The 20,073-nt window shown below is 32.8% G+C and overlaps 1 protein-coding gene across 1 annotated transcript; it reads left to right on the forward strand.

Annotated features, from left to right (window-relative positions):
- The first annotated feature begins 7,438 nt into the window (after nt 1-7,438).
- Nucleotides 7,439-19,701, forward strand: LOC142983558 (vesicular integral-membrane protein VIP36). Its single transcript, XM_076130498.1, has 6 exons — nt 7,439-7,643; nt 7,724-7,839; nt 13,325-13,522; nt 15,091-15,253; nt 17,011-17,177; nt 17,564-19,701. The coding sequence occupies exons 1-6, from the start codon at nt 7,517-7,519 to the stop codon at nt 17,774-17,776; spliced, it is 984 nt and encodes a 327-aa protein (XP_075986613.1). The 5' UTR covers nt 7,439-7,516; the 3' UTR covers nt 17,777-19,701.
- The last annotated feature ends 372 nt before the right edge of the window (nt 19,702-20,073 follow it).

The raw sequence follows: 20,073 nt of genomic DNA on the forward strand, positions 1-20,073 counted from the left end.
GAACAGAGCAGTGGGTAGAAATGACGCAAGATCTCATATAAATACATGATCACACGTAAACTTATATTATCGTAAACAAGATAAGCAACATTGTTAAGTTTTACAGTCAATTTCATTGAAAACTATTCCTCTCTTACAATCACGCTTAAGAAACTATTGTTTATAAAACGCACAATTATCTGTTGTATGCGGAGATCTAAAGCATTGGTAATTAGTACGAAATATGCCTAATCACAAAAAGATACGGCTTCGTCTCTATGAATAATATCAAGTAGAAAAAAAATTGTAACGAGAGGTCCCAATGCCCTCACTAAACCCTTCGAAGCAGTTCAGCAGACCAAGTAGGTAGTTACGCAGCAATATCAGGTTAAGAATCAAGCAGTAAGCTCTGAAATCGTCTAGACTGTAACTATAACAAAAAATAAAAGCTTTACCAATATATACAAGAACTTAAATGACAAATTATGAAAACATTCTACGGTCAAATTTAAATATTCCCAACTTTTAAAAAATAATCCCAATTTCTAGAGAACCTATTAGAATAACATACATACTGTTTAAACGTAACAAACATTTGTTCTATAAGCTACTTAAAATGGTGCTACCGAGGTACCGAAAAACAGATTTCTTTTCTTAGCCATTTAAGATGAAAGATGAAAAGAGTCTCACAAGGCAATTCAGGCTAATAACAAAAGTGTTGAATGTAGTCCGCGAACAATACAACCCACCATTTGCAAATCAGAGGTCAATGAACTGTCCTCGTTGAATTTCAGAACTCAACTGATTAATAAAAGTAATTTATTGAGAGCAGTCAAATTTTTATTGACAATGTACAGACAACGTTAAAAGTATGTAGGTATATACTGACACATACTCAATTATTATTTTATCAATTTAATCATTGCTATTTGACATAACCTATTGGTTAATACAACAGTTATTTTACTATTTTTAATGAATAAAGATGTTTTTGAAAATGTGAAAATGTGTAGTTACATATTGTTGACTCTGACTGTATTGTATCATAACTATGGAAATTCCCTAATCAAGTCGCACATAAAAGCGGTAAAATAAAGTCAAAAATACCTTTTCATAAATAGACAAAATTATGCAAAATACATAATTTAATATCGATCAAGAATCGTGTAATCCGAAATAAACATAGATTTTGAAATTAAATGTTGAGATATAAAGACATTCGACTGGTTTTTCAATTCAAAAACAAGATAAATATTTAATAAACATCATAGAAAATGTTTCAAGCCGGTACATTTAAGTATTTTTTAAAATAACAAGATCTTTACCTTTGCCGATGTCACTACAAATAACATCATTAAACAATTTAAGGTTCAAAGATTAATAAAAATATGTTCCTAGACCAGATCAAAAAATATTCAAGAAAATGAATAAAAGCTCTACTAAAATTTACACATTTTGTTAAATGATGTGCTAATACGAAATTTTAAACATGCTAAGTGATTTAAATGCTTGAATTATGAAAATAGCTGCAGTAAATTAAGTATAAGACTCCATATATTTAATCTAGAAATTAATAAAAATCTGTTAATTTGTTGCTATCCAATTACAATAAATTTAATACTTAGAACTATAATATACTTATACTATAATGTATTGATGATAAGACTACTACGCTTTCCAAAATGGAGTATAATAAGTAGTCTTTTTTTATATTTTTCCGATTATTTAACCTATAAGAAAGACTTTGTGACGAAAGGTACCTGCTGAAAACCAAGCTTTCCTGCGCTTGCTGACTATTAAAATCGATCCGAAAATCAAGTTCTGGTCAACTTAGCAGAAAATTTCAATTTTGTCCAAAAACATAATAAACAAATTATTTTCAAAAAAATTGTCAACGTGTCACTAAGATTTTTTTATAATACAACTCCCGCACTAAGAAATTTTCTTGTTTCACGGGGACTTTTACAAACAGACAAACAACGGACACAAAGTACTCAATAAGTATACACTAAGGCAGCAGTCTTAAGCACAATTGTTCTAAATTAAGTATGATTACCTAAGTGACCGTATAACCAACGATATCTCATACAAAATTATTATTTACTTTAAAACACTTTAAAGTATCCAAACAGAGTTGCAAGTAATATAAAACTAATTCTCTAGCCGTTTGTATAAGGACATCTTGTCGTGAAAACTTTGACACAGAAAAGGTGGACCAGCGAGTCTAATAACTTTATATATAACCTGTTTAATATGTACCGAGAAATACCAATAATGCCGTACTTGGCAAAACATGGTAACATACTATAAATATCCTAATTGCTTTACTATCTATCTATGTTATTATTTAATGTTACTTTGTTGCATTTGATAAAAAATAAATTGTAAGGTTCGTAGTCAAGCAAAAAAATGTTCTGTATGACACTACAATTACTAATAAAACTATCAACCATATGATTCTGAAATAAACCGGCTAAAATAAACATTTTATACGACTAAAGTATCATTCATAAAATCCCGCTTTGATTAAAAATAGCGCAAAAATTATTCTAAAATCGATGACATGTAGAAAGAACTGCGAGTTTTCAACCCACATCGTTCGTTTCCTTTCCTAGCCCTTCCATCACTCATTGAAAATAGATTTCAGCAGTCCTACATACCCCTTCATTCAAAAAGACATTAGTTTGATTCATCACAAGTCATCAAAGAGAATCTGCAGAACAATGAGTACAGACGCTTCATCCCTACTTTCGTGTCTTACATTAAGAACAGTCATTGAGCGCTTTTTCCTTCTAAACCAATGTTAGTTTGTAAACACGTACTGAGTCACAGTTCCGATAAATAGTTTGTGTCGTAGTCGTTTTGTCTGTCTGCATGTACCCGTGCCTCGGAAGTGAAAGTGTATAGAAAGCGGAGAAAATCTCGCCGGCCGCACGATCTTACCCACCACTCTAGACAAATGCACTTATGCATTTCTGTGTACCTAACCCATGGACCACGCTTTACGACGCACAACAACTAAATAGAAATCGAATACACATCAACCATACTAATCCATCTTCCTCAAACATTTCTGCATTCAAATACCAACTGCAAATGCAAAGAACATTCTCGATAGTATGAATTACTAGCCTCATTAAAAAATATCAAAAAGAAATCATCATTAAAACACAATCATAAAAACATTGTTGGTTATGACCCACATTTCGTACACGCAACACTGACATCAATGCTAACAAAAATAAAGTATAAATTGGTGTGTTGGATGAGAAAAAAGTGAATGGTTAATGTCATGAACACGATAAAAATATCTAGGGAGAGTATGAAGAGTAGATCACGGTCAGATATAGACTTTCACTACTTTCTCCGACCTAAATGTTTGTATTGTCGTAGGTCGAGTGGTCGGCCTTCGGGGTGCACTTTTGGTTTTATCTGTCACTTTCATTAACCTATGTGTCCGTAGAAAGTTTGTGACGTGGTATTTTAGGGCGTAGAAGGTAAGAGTACCGGGAGAGAGCCGGGAATTGGGTCAACAGTTCGTTGGAGCTAGAAAGATTCTCGGAGATGCGACGCGGTGATTTGGAGCTTGAGCGACCTTATTAGTGGCTTACAAAGTGCTTTTAGAGTACTACAAACTATGTTCTATTGTGTTGTAATTACAAATAAATAGTTTTTTTTTATATTTAGTACAGATTTTAGTATTACTTTCAGTGAATGTATACCACAAGCAAGTCCAAAACAAAGTTTGCAACGCCGCCAAAATGTCTGCGGTGTCTATAAAACCTGCAGTGAACAACAAACCTCTCTACTACAGTAAGGACGGTCGTAAGTATGTACTACGTACACAAAAGCAGCCCTCTTTATAAAGTGTCACGACACTATCAGAGTAAGAGGGGTAGAGTCGTCCTCTACGTCATATAGTCACTCAGTTGAGATGGACTTTCGAGAATGTTGCCAATATATTATATATGTTGCCTTCGACAGCTATCTTTGATATTTATAGTTAAAAATAGGCCTAATAAAAATGTCTACAATTTAATGCCTTGTTATTAATTGGAATTCTGAAATAATTTTAGCATAACCGTATAACGTAAATCATAGATTTACAAGAAATAACAGAACAATGACTAATCTTTATCAATATTATTGAAAATCGCATTGAATGTTGAATATTAAACTGGCAAAATATATAACATAGTTTTTTAGAAAAAGCTATTTAAACGTTTCTACGTTTAAATAGCTTTTTCTAAAAAACTACTAGAGCTTTTTCGTGGACACCCACAGCTTTATTTCTATAAAGCTGTGGGTGTCCACGAAAAAGCTTTCTAAATTAAAATTGAAAACCTTTGCATTTTTAAACGATATTTTCTAATCTTTGTATATCATAAAACTAGATGAGATTATCTCGTAAATCTGTCACTCAAATCTCATAATGGTGAACTTGGTTTCCCTTTTATTGCATACGTTTAGCATTTATTATTATTGATTGATCAACATTGTAATCTATTGATCTATCGTATGGTTAGTGGTCAACCTAGTGTCAAAGTTGTTCAAGTCGCCCGAAAGTCTTTGACGTGGCTTAACGACTGCTATCTTAATTGACAACAACCGGGACCGACTTTTTGCGTGCTCTCCGAAGCACGGAGACGCCCAGTTCAAATACCACTATGCAGTCACCCATATATAGAATGACCGCGCCTACGGTTGCTTAACCCATAGACCGTTTACCGACCGGTGAGCACAAGCTGCTATGAGCGCCAAACATTGTCATAAATGCATCGCTTTCTGAAAGCGTTAATTTTGAACATAGCTAAAGAAGTCTGAAAGTATCACAAAAATACACGTATGTGATAGAAAAACTATGATTATTATTTGCTTTTGATATTTTTGGAATCATCGCTGAAATTTAACTACTAGAATTTTTCACCATGCTGTAAAGATTAACATAATTATTTTATCAGATATATTCATAACATTCTTGGTACCCCCAAGGAAGAGATGAGAAAAGTGGGAGCTAATTTTGCGACAACTTATGTTTCTTTTCACAATTCTTTTAATTATAGATATCAAAAATTAGGGCAACGCATTTTTTTGACCAAAAAAAAAATTAAAGCCCTCTTTATACATAGGGCGTTGCCATTAAAACTAAAACACCGATTTTCACCGGTGTTTCGTTTTAAACCCATAAAAAATATAAATATCCCACTTTTCGCCTTTTTTATCCTCTCCGATTTGAGGTCTTTACTCTCTACATTTTCCATCATAGAGACACTACATTATGTACATATTTCAGAAAGCTAGAAGCGCGTCATATTTAATTCATATGAATTTATGTAGTCATTACTAAAACATAGTGATGTAGATTTAAACGTCTGAATTATAATCAACGGAAACGGTTAACAGTTTAATATGTAGATGAACTAATATTACATTTTAAATCGGACATATTGAAAATTAATGGTGAAAGTCGAAAAACACCGTTTTACATTTTGGAAATTTTAAAACGGACGCTTCAATGAAAACTATTCACGTTTGCAATTCTAAATACTGAATTAGATGTCTATTTTTAGATACAAAGTAAATAGATTTAGTTAAGATAAGAACTACTGTCTACATTAGTGGTCCCAAATCTGCAAAATGCAAGAATATCTTGAACTTTACGTTACCGAATGCTGTACTCAGTTATAATGTGGTTTATATTATGGCCATAAAATTCTTGAATGAGATTATCTAATAAAGGTTTACTAAAACGGTAAAACAATAAAAAACACAGCACTAAAACTACAGTCTAGAGAATAGAAGATATACGTATACGAGAAAACTTTATTTATGACGTAAATTATAACCAAAATCCCGACAAACCATTAAGCAAAACACATATTATCAACGTGCATGTAAAAGCGTACTTATAGATAATAATATAGGTATTACAGACTGCAAGTAAATCATCGCATCGTACGATACGTATAGACCACCAAAATTCAAGACCTGTATGGTAAAAGTTGCCAAGTAAATGTCAATGACCCGGCCATGTGCGGTTTTGACCTTAGCTGAGGTTTATGTAGCAAACTTGAGTGAAAGTAGGTACATCCATCACTTGCCCAAGGGAAAGTGAACACCCTTTAGTCATGACGCAGTAGGGCCGCCAAATATTGATTGATATTGACTTCTATAAATGGTCGTTTGACGTAAAATTGTAATTTAAGACAGAATACATCACGTTCGAAATAATTGCTAGGCTTTCTCGCTCGATTGAATGTAATCGATTATTTTATGAATAAAACTGATCCGATTAACCGACCTTTTCGTGTGTTAGTCGATAAAACGTGCATTAAGAGGGCTTTTATAAAAATGCATGAAACTTTCTTAAGTGTAATGCCAATGCAGTATGTTGTTTGAAAATGTTATTTCCTTTTTTTATTGCTGTTACAAAACTGTAAAATTACATGTGCATTTAAAAAAATATTGAATGAGATTGCCTGGATTACAGGTAACTAAATACTCACGTAGGTAAGTAGGTACTAAATAAATAAATGTCCCTAAGATATTTTTTTATCTCATAATATTATTTATTTTTCTTAGACTGTATTATAGGTAATTAAGATTAATTATAGATTAATCTATGCTAATACCCTTATTAAAAGCTTAATTTAATTCTTAATTTTATGAAGGATATTATACCAGAGATATTTAAGCTGGTATTTAGGGTAAGGTATTTAAATCGTTAATAAATTATCGCTGTAGCACACTCGTAAGAAGCAGCTAGTTCATTAAATAACCGATAACGGCGGTTTGTCATTTGTCACGGCTACTCGTTCATATTCGCTTGATCGCATGCAATATTTTGCCTCAGGTGCAATTTGCCCATGCGATTTGCTCTGCATGCCGATTTACGATTCATGATTTTATTATAGCATTTCACGAAACGCTTGTTATGTTTGACGAGTTAGACTTCTGTTTTGTTTTGTCCTTATTTTGTCAAAATTAATAACTAAACGAATGCCAAAGCTCGACATTATTTGTAAATTCTAATGTTCACATCTTTCTTATAAAATATTTTTAAATCCTTTTTCTCAGTATCAATTCTATAAAGTTATGGTTATTCAATGGATAATTCTTTTTTTTTATTATGTGGGTGTCGGATGGGTTAGAAACATTAAACTTTATATAGCGCCATCTCTTAACGAATGCTTATACTAGATTCATTTTGAATTTGACGTTGAGACACTGCTTTACCGATATGAACATTTAGTGTCAACATGACATAAAAACCGGTGTTGCTAGTAAAACGTGTTAAATTTTTTTTTTTATACAACAGGGTGTTTGTAATTCATTATAATAAGTTTAATTTAAATTGTGTTTAGTTCTACATATTTTCTTTAGATAGTCTTTTAAAAATATGATCTTTAAATTTATTAAATAAATAGATAGACACAAAATTACAGCTCACTTCATAGAATTGGCAACACTGAGTTGCGGCTGCCATGATTTGGCGTTTGTCTTGTCATCGGTCAGTGTATCTAGAAAATTAAGAAAAATGCTTTACGAAAAGCTACATTGGGTGCAAGTATTTTTACTATCAATACTAGTGAGTTCTATTCTAGCGGAATGGAATACGAGAGATTACATCAGACGAGAGCACTCTCTCACAAAACCTTACCAAGGTGAGTGACCTGGCCGGCTCTGGTCATGATCTTATTGGCTTGAATTTTCGCTAACAATAAAATTTGTCAATTATCTGCAGGGAGTGGAATGTCGGTGCCTTACTGGGACTTCTTAGGTAATACGATAGTGACGTCGAACTATGTACGTTTAACGCCGGACTTGCAGTCAAAATCTGGAGCTATTTGGAATACTGTGGTGAGTATCTACCTAATATAATTAACACTAAAGTTATAAATAAGCAGAAGTAGATAATAATACAGTGCAGTACACTATATGCCCCCATTCCATGCAATATTAGTATATAGATAAGGTTTGTATGTGCCTGTATACCTATTATAACAGTATGAATAATTATCTCTGCTTACAAAAATGCTTAATGTTTACTCAGTTGTTAAGTTACAAGTTATAATCCAAAACAACATATTTAGTAATCAGACCTATATTTATTCCAGAAACTAGTGGTTAAAATTCTTATTTGAATGTGATAAGCAATGATTCTGCTGAGTATGATTCTGAAGCCTTCTAATCAAAAACTAAAAAGTCTGTTATAAACTACCTATATTAAAATTTTCGAGCAATTAGATTTTACAGTGAAAACAGCTGTATGAAAGAAAAAATCCTAGGCCAAAAAGTTCTAACCCCACACTTGGCTAACATAATAGATTCAAGGCCTAACCATTACTTCATTTGGGAGGAGACCCTTGCTCAGCAGTGGAACAGTATTGGTTAAATAAATATATGCAGTAGTTAAACAAAATGCATCACAATGCACTAAAATGTGATAATACTAATAGTTTTATTATTTTTAAGATAAATGCATTGAGTACACAACTCACTCTTATCACTTAAGAGCTATGTTTCTCAATATTTTGATAAAAAATGATAAGTAAACATGAAGTTATTTTTATCTTAATGGTATAAGTGCAAATACCTAGAAATACAACCTACAGTCATAAAGTGAAGTTATAATCTGAAACTCATTAATGAGAAAAACCAATTACCAATTGAACATGTGTAGGTAATGTTGGACAAAATTTTATCTAGAATACTTAATGGAAAGTATTATAAACATTATTCATGTCTTAGCAACAAAAGACTATCTATGGAATATTGTTTATGTTTATTCAGGATAAAGCATCACTGATTCCCACTTACTTCTCTTGTAAAGAATTTCTAACTATGATTTTGGCTTTATATAAAACCTTAATTATGTATGTAAATAAATAATTAGTATTGGTCTTATCCATTTGAAAAATTCTTAAACCATTGAAAAGAAAATCTTTAATTGAGTTATATAGTATTTAAAATTCAAGTTAACATAAAAACACTTGCTTAAGACAGCTTTTTAATTAACCAGCACAAATTAATTTGTTTAATGGAAGGTCAATGAATCACTGAGTGTCTCATTGTTATACTGTATAACCTTCATAAAGAAACATTCTGTCTTATATAGAATTAATTTGTCACAGGTTGTTTACCTCTATAAAAGCAATGGATTATCCTTATCTATACTATAAGAACATATTATTTGAGATAAGTCAATGCACTTAGATACTATTTTTGAAATCTTAGTAATCAGATCCTTGTATTATGAATATGAATATTTACCCCTGGTTTCTGAGGTACATTTAGCGGTAGTGTATCTATTCAATAGTGTCAAAACTCATGCAAAAAAAATGCTATTGAATAGATAAACTACCATTAAATTTACTCAGAAACCGGGGATGAGTCTTTTCAGTTATCTAATATTAACCATACATAGAGAGTTTTTAATTTAATGGTGTAATAAAATATGTCACTTTTTTTCGTCGCTTTACCATCCATGCCTGGTTTTTTATTTTTTCTCAGTACCTACTTACATTGTTCAAAAATCTCTTTGGTTTGTTACCTTGACCAAGTAAATGACTATATCAGTCAGCTTTCTCTTTTATATATTTACTTACTTAATACAAACTGTCCAGGCCCAAAGTATCAGTTCTCCAAAAGTATACCATTTTGTGTTCCGAAAACTAAATTGGTTCAATAACAAGTTTACATTGATGTTTCACAGATAGGAGAAATTGAACCATGAAATAAATTTACTATACAAGCAAAAAACAAGCACAAGGTCTTGTCTAAAAATAGTTCAATTACATTGTTACAAAAATGTAATCTTAGTTCTTACATATAAGGTTTATTTTCAAATGGCAACACTATGTATATGTTATGCCTATTTTCATTGGCAACACCATACAATAGATTTACACGGTTCATTAATTTGTGTTATAATGTATGCCTTTACACTTAATTGTTCAGTAGCACATTAATTATATTGTTTAGTCACTTTTGTTCTATTATTATTATAGAATTGTAATTAGTAATATGCATTACTATGACAAAACAATAGTATTATACGAAATGCTTGTAAATAAGAATATATAAGTTAGAAAATATCCTTTTTTTATTCTTATAGGATGCTGCTTAAATTGACGCAGAGCAATTTTTTGCCTCCAATATTCAATTACTTACTGATAATGGCGACTAAGTTATTAAGTGGTATCTTCTTTATTGGTACCCTCAATAACATACAAACCTATACACAATATTAAGCATATCGAAAAAAATATGGGCAGGGAAAACGTAAATATATGAAAGAGAAAGGAAACTTGTAGTAAAAGGTTTGAACAAGTAAACAAAAAGACCACATACATTAACTATGTCAATAGTTTTACATCAAAATATACAGTTACTAATTAGCTACGGTTTTCAGCTCTATTTAGAACAAACTCTTTTCATGAATATTTGTACTACTAGTGACTACTGACCTATCTTCATTCTATACACCTACGGCTTACGCAGACGTAGTTGACGTGTACAGTTAATCATACGTTTAGTTAACAATGGGGTATATTTAATCTAAAATAGGCAATTACTAGCACGCTATAAACAGTAGCGTTGAAGCAGAAACGGTAAAGCAACCCTTAGCGCGGTCATTTCATAGATGGGTGGCCGTTTGTGGTATTTGCATTGGGTGAGCTTCAGAAAGGTAGCAAATATGTCTCGGGTATCAATTAACATAACAGTCGTTAAGCCATGTAAAAGGACTGATAACGGCTTTGACACTAGGTTCACCACCAATCATACGTTAAAATGAAAATGGCATGCTATAGCAGTCTCATTCGTTTAACTGGTGACTGATAACATCTAAATAATGTCCTTTTTTAACACGAAGCAATAAAACGTCTCTTTACGAGTGACAATGCGAAGATCCATTTTGTTGTTTCGTAGCTTTTTCGTAGTATGTGTCGAAGTTTTAAACTAGTGCTTGATGTTACAGGGGGTTGATTAAATTAGGCTTTTAGTTTAAAATAATTTAAAATATTTCTTTCATTAGTTCGGACTTCGGAGTGTGTTCTTATATTCAGTTCAGAGCCTTACTTAAGATACGATACTTTAAAGAAAAACATCAATGACTATATCATTTATTGTTAACAATAGTGTTTTATTGTATAATTACAGTCAGTCAGTCAAAACTCGATGAATCCAACTAATTCTACTAGACGCGACTGATGTTACGCTCGCCGTGATATACGTCAGACAGATATGATCCGACCCCCTTTCTAACTACACCTATACTTTAGATTACGGAAGATTAATTATAAAATTGAATCCCTACTTGTATAATAGGATATCTGTTACAACCTCAATTAAAAATGTCAACCGTACACTTGATTACAGTCCCATTTTCCTAGCTAATATCCATTACCAATTTCGGTTGAATCAGTAAAAGTGATTTGGCAACGACAATACGGTGTCGACGCCAAAACAAACCTCGTGCTAATGTTTATTTGTATATAACATATACTTCTTGACAACTGATATACGTATCATTGACGTAATACGTTTACTATGTTGTAAATTGATATGTAGTCCAAATGCAGAGGAAATATTTTACTAGTATATGAAGTGCATTCTTTGATCGCGTGGACTGTGCACACATGGATCTTTCCACAATGAATCGCGCTTAGAACTTGGTTACTATATTCACAGATATGTTTATTCAAAAGCTTCAATTTTCTTGTTCGGGAGAATTTCTAGGGGTACGTTGGATGCTGTATCCATCCAATTGTCTATCGGGTACGTGGATGGAGTTGTCCTGAGACCTAAAAACATTCTAGGCAGCCCATTTGCGCGTCATAATCCCGCAGCATATCTTAGACGACCTATGTACTAAAAATAAAAAACAAGTAATCTGGCTATTGCAGGACTTCTTAATCCTGACATGAACCGAATTCAATTTTTTTTATGAGTCTGATCTGAAGTGTTATAGACGTTACAATTGTCTGCTAGCATCAATGGGCCTTCACTTTAGCAGCTTATTGAACTATCATTAGGTAGAATCCAGTGTCTGAGAACATACTAAACGTAGATACGCCCTTATTTCCGATAGAACTGATAATTGTATACGTATGCCACGAACACGCGTAGCAATAAATTACTCATCAATACTACGTACCTAGTATTTAGTCATTCATTTGTATTTATTTGCCAGACACGTACTATTTCATTAGATAAAGGTTGAACTCTGGATCCAATATTTGTCATACGCATGCCAGACATAAGGAACTATTCTCTTTGTCAATATGTGGATAAAATCGAGCATTAGAAACAAACTTGTCTTTATAAGAACTTGAACAAATATAATAGGTATTCTTCGTCATGTCGGAGGCTAAAAATAATTTGCATGTAGCATAAAATCGATATTTACCTCCATAAAATAGATGTGCACGTCTTGTGAGTTACAAATTTATGTGTGAATAGTATAACTAGATGTGGGAATAAATTGAGCCAATTTTAATAAGATTTAACTAGCTGACCTGCGCGACTTCGTTTGCGTCACATAAGAGAGAATGGGTCATAATTTCCCCGTTTTTGTAATATTTTTCGTTGCTACTCCGCTCTTAATGGTCGTAACGTAACGTTATAAAGCCTTTAACCTTCCTCAATAAATCAGCTATCCAAACGTAACAGATTTTTTTCAATCCGCACCAGAAGTTCCTGAGATTAACGCGTTCAAACAAACAAACTCTTCAGCTTTATATTAGCTTAGATTTTAGCGGTATGTTTTACCACCTCCGAAATGTTTTGTGCCTTTATTATACGCTTGGCCTTTATCAACCAAATACTTAAAGCAGTATTCTCGAAAATGTCCGTCTGTGCTATGTAAAGGTGTCGCTTCCACTTGAGCGCACTCAGGAGACAAAGTGGGTCGCCTAATTAGACCGTTCATTAAGCAGAGCTTTCTTAAGTGGATACTCGAGGGTTTAGCCTGCGAAATGTATTTCGTTTTTAACGTTACTGGCACAGTATAATTAAAGAGTGGACAAAAGTTTGAACTAAGGAGAGAAACTACATTAAGACTGGCTTTGTGATTTAAGGAGTCAATATTCTACTTGTTAAACTAAACAATGCTCTTGTCCTACGAATTGGTGGAACCGCCTGGTATTGTAGTTATTTTAATTTACAGCAATTCAAAATCTTGCCTTCTTGGGACAGAATCGAATTCTTTCAAATCTTTCTCTTAAATTCTGAACTAGCGTATGATCAAACGCTGGTTTTAAATAATACAGATCTGAATCAAACAATGTAATTAGTGTATTCTGAATGTTTCAATCACTTTATCTTTTCTTTTTGCCAACAGCCATGCCAAACCCGCAACTGGGAGCTGCAAGTCCAATTCAAGGTCCACGGGCGTGGAAAGGACCTGTTCGGCGATGGCTTCGCGATATGGTACGTGAGGGACCGTATGCAAAGCGGTCCGGTCTTCGGCAGCAAGGACTACTTCCAGGGTCTGGCCATCATTCTGGACACATACAGCAACCATAATGGTGCTCATAATGTAAGTTTGATGGTGTATTTTTAGAGGTGACTTCCATTTTCGTTGTTTTGTTTTTTAATTTTATTATTATTTTTAGGTTCTTAGTCTAGGTGTGATTTCTCTGCTCTTGTAAGTCGTAGCGTGAAGTTAGATAGCATTCTTCATCACAGAAATTCGACTGCTGGATCATCGAATCAAAAGTAAACAAATGCGTACAGGACTTGGTTTTCTTTTTCAAGGATTAATACTAATCTTCTGATCCTAATTGTGATTGAAATAACAATCTACCCTTGAATAGAAGAAGTAGCCAGCAATAAAATTGTATCATTACTCAAAAGACTATACTGCAGTCTCCTGCAGAAATACGTCTCTCTTTTTCTTAGTATATTAATTAGTACATTAATCAATTATAACTGGTATTACTTACTTTATTTACATAATTAAAACAGCTGTAATTAATCGATTATATTCAGTAAATCAATTAGGTTTATGAAAACATATTTTTCAAGGCAAATTATCGAGAGTATGTAGTTAATATGCCAATGCCCCTTTTTTCTTTAGTTGTATGTTTATAGCGAACAGGATGATACTTTACAGCAGGATTTAGACTGTGGATGATAGATACACTAACTATTACTGACGTTTTCTAAGTATAGCTAGTTGTAGTACTTGTATCTTAGTATAGAATCCATACTAATATTATAAATGCGAAAGTAACTCTGTCTGTCTGCTACTCAATCACGCCTAAACTGCTGAACCAATCTGCATGAAATTTGGTATGGAGATATTTTGATACCCGAGAAAGGACATAGGCTATATATATCATCACGCCATGACCAAAAGGAACAGAGTACCAGTAAAAAATGTAACAAAAACGGGGAAAAATTTCACCCATTCTCTCTTATTGGACGCAAGCGAAGTTGCGCGGGTCAGCTAGTAATTAAATATTTTCTCCAAGAAATGCCTTGATTGTCTCAAAGATCATGGAATACATGCATTATTTCTATAAAAAACTACTATCCGCTCAATCTATCCAACATTTTAATATGCTTATACACGGCGCTTGCGAATACCTAGTATTTTAAATGTAACCAAATTATCGCAGGAACAAAGCGGTAGGTAACAAACTTATCCTTAAATTACGATAGGTTATTGTTACCGGCCGTTATCTCATCCTACTTCCTGTCTCGTGAAGATTGTATGTGTAGATTTGAGTCACTGCTTCACGTAAAAACGACTTAATGAATTTTTATAATTTTGCGTCCCAATAACACTAAATGTTTCTTATATTATGGACGATGTTAGGAGCAAAAGCTTGTCTGTCACTGGCCGAGTCTGATCCTTGAATGCACAAGAAGTATATACTTCCCATAGACGTTTATAGAATTTCTTATAATCTGGATGAGGCCTTGATTTGTCTGTGTCATATCCGAAGAAAGTGTTATAGTACCGCTGTTACTAATCGGTAACAAAGATGATATTAGTCTATCACATATGGGATGAAATGATGCGTAGAACAGGCATCATTTCGTCCCAATTTTCTTTGTGTTGTAACACCATAATATATCTTAATGTATTTTGTCTTATAGCACCAGCACCCGTACATATCAGCGATGATAAACAACGGGTCGCTGCACTACGACCACGACCGAGACGGCACGCACACACAGATAGCCGGCTGCGAGGCTAAGTTCAGGAACTACAACCATGATACACACATCTCTATCACTTATATGGATGATACGCTTACAGGTATGTAGTTCACAAAATAAAATATACTTTCCTACTAATATTATAAATGCGAAAGTTTGTGCATAAAGCAATAGTGTACGGAATAAGGAAATTGATATTCTTTCAAAAAATATGACGTCACGCTGGCTATCAATCACTTGTCTCATACCAGCAATAATGGCCTGTGACGTTATAATATATACAAGTATTTTAAAAAAAGCATTTTTGTCATTTTATAAAGAGTAGCTGAATTGACTAGTTAAATACCCTTTTCAGCTGTCGAATCGGAAGTGCTAACGCCTTGTCTTAACATTAAAATGTCTACGGCTGGTACAGATTAGTTTGTTAATACTTAAAATAAATATGATTTAAAAAATAAAGTGCATTTGAAAAATTCAAACACAACATATTGTGAGTAACAATAAAATTAACTTTCCCACTGAAAGATTGCTATCAGAACAAAGGTCAAATATGAAATTAAATGAATAACATAGAAATATTTATTTTGAACTTCATGCACACAGAGGCTATACAAAGCAGATTTAATATCGTCGCTTAGGTAACAATACCGCGCAAGTTAAATTTGACATGTTTCCAAGAGAGATAAAAAACTGATTATTATCGTTGAAATACTTCTGACAATTGTACTGAATACATAAATAGGTAGATATTAAGTTCGTTCAAGATTGGACAATTTAAAAAAAATCTAACATCATTCGATGCGCGCTGACAAAATCTATCCAATAAAGTATAAAACGTCATATGACCAATTTTCGACTTACGCGGTATTGTTACCTAAGCGACGATATGTGATATATTGCACAATAATGTCATCACAGTGAATATATTATGATCCGAAATGTATTTAAATTGATGACATCAACATATGATGATTACCTCAACGCTGCATATTGCGGGTATAAGATCAACACGCGAGAAGAGGACCCATTATTGTCTCACTGCTGGGCAAGGATCTTATCCCAAACGTGGGAGAGGTTAGGTCTTGGGTCCATCACACTGGCCAAGTGCGATTTAGGGACTTTGCATCCCCTTAATAAATGTATTAAACAATTTTTTTGGTACGATCCTTTCAAATTTTCCTTGCTTCATTCACATCCATACATCTTGTCCAAAACTATCAATATTTATACGAAATCGCGTTATAAACATAAGGAAAAGTATTGAGTAAAACACAAATAATGTTTTGCCTTATCTTTGTAACTATAATTACTCAGTAGTATGCAAGGTACAATGTATTTTTATGTTTCTCGTAAATACCAGTGTATGCTGATTTGTATAGAATGCTTACAATCGTTGCATAATGTTGCTTTTATCTGTTGTTTCTATGAGAATAGTTTTTGTTCTATACACGAAGAATATGGTTTTAAATGTGAATGCAATTTTTAACTACTTTTTAGCTAAACAAATCTAAATTATTAATGAATGTTACTATAAATAGGCTAGATGTTATTGCGATGATATTATAAAAAGATAATAGAATGTTGATAATTCTTAACCGAAATGTTTAATCTTAAATAACTACATTTCTAAATTAGAATTTCTTTATAAAGTAAATAATCGATCAATATTTTCATTTCTGAGCCTTTTAAGGACTCTTAATATGGGAAAACATACATCCTGATTCCTCTAGTACATTTTTGAACAGACTATGTTAAATATTCAAAAGGAATAATTAACTACACTGATATTGAGTAGGAATAATATTTAATATTTTCAATCATTTACATAGATCTACTAACTATCATTTCATATTCCAGTGTCAACGGACTTGGAAGGCAAGAACGCGTGGAAGGAATGCCTGAAAGTAGAGAACGTGCTTCTCCCCACTGGGTACTTCTATGGCGCGTCGGCCACTACCGGTGACCTGAGTGACAACCACGACATTATTGCCATCAAGATGTTCGAACTGGACCTCTTGGAAGCGGTAAGCTTTACTTAAACCCTTGAACTACTTCCTTCTACAATTCTTTCTCGTTTTTACCGAGCTAGTCCATTGTCATATATCGCTCGCTATAACAAGCACCGAGTTGCTACACTACTGACGATATCGTAATGAGAAAGTCCAGTAACACTGCTTTATATTGTTATTCGGACTAAGTTAATGTGACATAAGTAGACTACTGAAAACTTAAGTTAACCACACATCTGTATAAACTTATACTTATGCGAATTTTTAAGTGGAAAAATATTTCACAAATCATGATACTAATATGTGCAGTTGTACTTAAGGCTCTGTAACTGTCACTAAGACGTATATTCTTGCTTAAAGTAGTTGACAACCTGATCAACCACATCCTTTTATATTTACAGCAAAACAAAGACGAAGATCGTTCTCAAATCATCCCATCGGCTGCTTCGTTCGAGGCGCCTCGTGAAAGAATCGAGGACTCCAAGCCAGCCATGTCTGGCGTCAAAACCTTCCTATACATGATGTGTATAGCCATCGTCATCATCGTTCTAGTCGTGCTCGGCATCATGTGGTACCAGAAACGCCAAGAACATTCTAGAAAGAGATTGTATTGATGACGTCATACACGGCATAAAGCGCCAAAATCCAACACGTTCGAATTTCGATCGGTTGTTCAAAGACATTCCTGTTCTAAAAAGTTCTTTATTCATAATTCAAAATTTTCTTTTTTTATTGTGCTGGTGGGAATGTCTATAGACAGTATTGTGCCTGTTATACCATTGTCAAATTACTTTTTGTCCATTATGTGCTCCACAATGGAATATGGTCATGATAATGTTTGATAATCCAATTAAATTGTGTTCAGATTCAGGGGAAAATATTACATAGAGTACAATGGGTTTTTCTTTAAGAGATGGTATTCTAAATAACAATAATAATTTTCTAATATATCAATAGCTCTTATTTATAAGATCCTAAAGACTATTTTAATTGATATTTCTATTTAGCATGTCTTGAATGTTACTTGTTTTCTATGTTAGTACAGACCCATATTGACTGCATCCTTAGGAATTGTATTTATTGCAAGTTAAAATAATATATTTCCATAAAAGACTGCATGATGTATTAACATTCTAAATAGCTGGTAACATTTTCTTAAATGTCAAATAATTAACTTTTTTTTTCTAAAATAAATGAGGCACAAGTTATTCAATTTATCAGATTTATGCTATGCCACTCTTTACTCAAAATTGTTAAGTTTTGAGTGATAAAAATAAGACCACAATATTGGCTACACTAATAAGTATTTATGAATAAAGATTATAATATATTATAATATAAAATAAATCAAACCAGCCTTGCCTTAAGTCATCACCTATGTAAGCTTATACACCAAAAACACAACATACATGAATGGATTTGCAAATTTCAACCTTATTGTAATCCCATTAAATATAATTTTCTTTAGAAAAGAAATCTCATAAACTCTTAGTTTTGGTTTGGAAGTCCTTGTTAGGTTAAAGGGTAATAGTCATTAATTTTCCATGTATCCATAAAGCAACGAAAATTATACTGCATAATATGAAATACTTAATGCGCCCGACATATTTTATAAGATCCAACTCAAATGGCGGAAAAAAAATTATGATACATGAATGTTCTCTTTTCAAATGTTTACTTTTTTTCTACATAATTATGACTGCCAGTAACATCTTTGCAGTAATCAGACCTCTTTGCTGAATTTGATTTTGTTTATTTGCACTGTTATTCAATACGATTTTGACAAAAAATCATATCGGAAGCTAACCTTATCTACATATCTACCATGACAATATAAATGTTGTATGTGCAGTTTAATTTTCGCAATAATAGTTGTTATGTAAACTAAGTACATATACAAGTATGTATAGTCATTATGATACATTTATGTTTCTTGCTCATGTAACCAAGTCTTGCAATAATTTAGAATAGAATATTTGTGTTTAAAGTGATCATTATTTACGATTCTGCTTTTGTTAAAATGGGGTATTTGGAAATCTTAATTACTACATTGAGGCATTACTCTACAGACTGTATAGCATAATAATATGCTTTATCTATAAACATGAATTAATACAACGCATTGTTACATGTTAACGGCATTTGTAGGTATGGAAGTACCCACAATACTAGAAAAATTTGTCTCAATGTAGCGAGATTCGATAATTTTTTATAAAATTGCTTGCATCACAACGCCAAGTCATACAATTATTTTATGTTTTCAATTTTTTTCATCCCAAGACCGTTCCATGATGATTGAAATACGCATAATTGAAGTTTGTTAATATTATTAATATAATTTAATTGTTAAGTCTCCGTTACATTTGAACGATTTCATGAAACAACGTAGAAATTACGAAAGTGAAAATATTTATTTACATTTTAGTTCCTCTTTATATTAATTAATGTTAGAAATCGTTCAAATGAAACTATTATAATTACGTGAACGAGTGTTGTATGTATTTGTGTGTTTTTAAATAAAACGGTTTATAAACTTTTATTATTGTGCTTTTCTTTTCGAAACCTTGGACTCAATAGCATAGGCGATTGAGATTTAAATAAATAATATATCAATATCACCAATATTTCATTTGTAACGTTGAACATTCATCGAATCAAGGCTGTGCACGTACCAAATATCGGGGAATGGGGAATGCTGGCTGGGCGCATCTTGTGTCTGTGAACTGAGGGTAGACTGTCCCAGGTCTTTGAGTTACACCGGTAATGAGAGCTTAATTGCCCCCCTCTCCTCAGCTCGGCTTCCGTAAAAACCACGCTGAGTCGTGTAATCGGTAATAAATACAACCAATCGCAACCCCTTTGTGTATTTATCGGGTATGCCTGGTACTTAAGATTGCATTAAGTTCTGTTG

The sequence above is a fragment of the Anticarsia gemmatalis genome, chromosome 24 (genome assembly GCF_050436995.1).
Source record: "Anticarsia gemmatalis isolate Benzon Research Colony breed Stoneville strain chromosome 24, ilAntGemm2 primary, whole genome shotgun sequence".
Lineage (NCBI taxonomy): Eukaryota > Metazoa > Arthropoda > Insecta > Lepidoptera > Erebidae > Anticarsia > Anticarsia gemmatalis.